This window comes from Chenopodium quinoa, unplaced genomic scaffold, assembly GCF_001683475.1.
Source record: "Chenopodium quinoa cultivar QQ74 unplaced genomic scaffold, ASM168347v1, whole genome shotgun sequence".
NCBI classification, from domain to species: Eukaryota; Viridiplantae; Streptophyta; class Magnoliopsida; order Caryophyllales; family Amaranthaceae; genus Chenopodium; species Chenopodium quinoa.
In genome coordinates this window covers 1,252,099-1,254,540 of record NW_018742390.1, presented here as the reverse complement: position 1 = coordinate 1,254,540, position 2,442 = coordinate 1,252,099, and the positions used below count along the sequence as shown (strand labels likewise).

General features: G+C 40.2%; 1 protein-coding gene across 1 annotated transcript; it reads left to right on the top strand.

Annotated features, from left to right (window-relative positions):
- The first annotated feature begins 676 nt into the window (after positions 1 to 676).
- Positions 677 to 2,442, top strand: LOC110699669. Its single transcript, XM_021877196.1, has 2 exons — positions 677 to 1,091; positions 1,370 to 2,442. The coding sequence occupies exons 1-2, from the start codon at positions 677 to 679 to the stop codon at positions 2,440 to 2,442; spliced, it is 1,488 nt and encodes a 495-aa protein (XP_021732888.1).

Genomic DNA, 2,442 nt, shown 5'->3' with positions numbered 1-2,442 from the left:
AGGTTTACTGTTCCATTGGTTGCTGGAGGATCTGGGCATTGATCTGAGCCAACAGTTCCTGATCATCATTCTATACCTCCCCTAGAGAAGAATGCATATACAAATGGTGAGGATCGAGCTGTTCCCTTCTCTGGTAAACTGACTGCTAAAGGAGCTCCCCTGTCCTATGTTGCTCCAAAAGTTCAAGATGGGAAGCAAGTTGCTCAACTGCAGGAATCAAAGCTTGATGCAGGTAACAAAAAGTGGTCTAATGCTTTAGTTTTCTATGTGGTTGGTTATTATCCTACTATTGCTGTTGTTCATCGATTTATTGTCCAACAATGGAGTGCTATGCAGACACCAGATGTTTATTGGCATGACGATGGGTACTTTATCATTAATCTGTGTTCTAGTGATGATAAAGATACTATACTTTGTTCTGGTCCTCATATGTTTCTTGGAAAACCAGCAATAGTTAAGCCATGGTGTCCTAAATTTGATTTTAATGCTGAAATTCTGAGAACTGTCCCTCTCTGGGTCAAGTTTCCTAATCTCCCACTTAATTGTTGGGGATCTGATACTCTTATCCGTATTAGCAGTTTGCTTGGAGTGTCAATTTGTACTGATGAGTGCACTACTAGACAGCTTAGAGTTTTCTTTTTCCAGGGTTCTAGTTAAAATTGATGTTACAAAGCCTATGCCTAACTCTGTCCTAGTTGAGAGTCCTTCAAAGGAATTGCTGGAGCTTAAGGTAGTGTATGAGTGGGCTCCACCTTTACGCTCTAAGTGCAACAAGGTTGGCCATGATTGCTCTACTAAACCTGCTCCTGCTAAGCCTAAGCAGGTTCATAAACAGCCAACTCCTGCAGCACTGAAGCAGAAACAAGCCTGGGTCCCTAAGCCTAGTCAAGCTCCTGCTCCTGTTGTTGATGTTGATGCTTCTGTTCATGGGCAATCTGTTATCACTCCACAAGTTCATACTTTTCAAAACTCAGATGAGGGGTGGAGGATAGTTGGAAGGAAGACAAAAAGTCAGCAAACTAGGGTTAATCAGCCTGCTTCTACCTCTAATGCTTTTGTTGCTTTATTTGCAAATAAAATGGATGGTGCAGGTGGTTTCACTATAAAACCAAGCGGGGGTGAGGTTAATCCCCCTTTGGTGTCATGATTTACTCTATATGGAATGTCAGGGGCCTGAATAACCCTGGCAAAGTTGCCTCTGTAAAGAGGTTGCTTCATTCTCATTCAGTTGATGTTATTGGCCTACTTGAAACAAAAGTTAAATAAAAAAATGTTTTCAATTACCAAAAGAAGTTTGGCTCTTCTTGGATTTGGGTGTGCAATTATGATCATTCTCCTAAAGGGAGGATTTGGCTTGGTTGGAATGCAGATAGAGTAACTGTCAATGTCTTAAAGATTCATGAGCAGTTTATTCATTTTAGTGTCCTTTCTAAGGATCTTTCTACTCAAATTCAACTCACTATTATCTATGGGTTTCATTCTATTCATGATAGGCTTCCTATGTGGGAAGGGATTAGGAACATCTCTATTCAGCATTTTCCTTGGCTCTGTGCTGGTGACTTTAACTCTGTTCTTAATACTTCAGACAGGCTTCATGGTACTGATGTTACTGATTATGAGACTAGAGATTTCCAGAGTTTGGTTGATGATTTGGACCTCACTGAGGTCAAGAGAAAAGGAGCCTTCTACTCTTGGTCAAATAAGGCTCACACTGGTCCTAGAACTCTTTCTAGGATTGATAGAGTCTTTGGTAACCAAGCTTGGTTGGACTCTCATGGTCATGTTGAAACTGTCTATCTTCCCCCTTCTTTATCTGATCACAGTCCAGTTCTTTTGGATATTTGTCCTGCTCCTACTGGGAAAGGTAGACCATTCAGATTTCTAAACTGTGTTGCTGATCATCCTGATTTCCTTGATACTGTTTCTCAGGCTTGGTGTTCTGGTAGTTCTGTGTGGAAGAAGCTTAATTCTTTGAAGTCTAGTATCAAGTCTCTTAATAGCAAGCAGTTTGGCAATATTGCTGAGAAGATTGATCAAGCTAATGTTGAGCTTGCTGGAATTCAGAACTTAATGGCTCAGAATCCTGATGATTTGGATTTATATGCAAAAGAATATGATGCTATTAAGGTTGTCAAACACTGGAATGATATTCAAGAAAGCATCTTCAAACAAAAGTCTAGGATTAACTGGATTAAGCTTGGAGATGGCAATTCCCATTATTTTTTCTTAGTGATGAAGAATAGACAAGCAAGGAACAGAATTGACTCTAACCAGGTTTCGCTTAAGGATCCGGATTCTATTTCTAATGAGATTATTTCTTTCTATAAGTCTCTTTTAGGGACCAAGGCTCCTTGGCTTCCTGCTGTTGATCTTGTTACTATGAGGAGAGGTAAACAACTTAGCTCTATTACTCAGAGCTATCTCATTCAGCCTGTCTCTTGA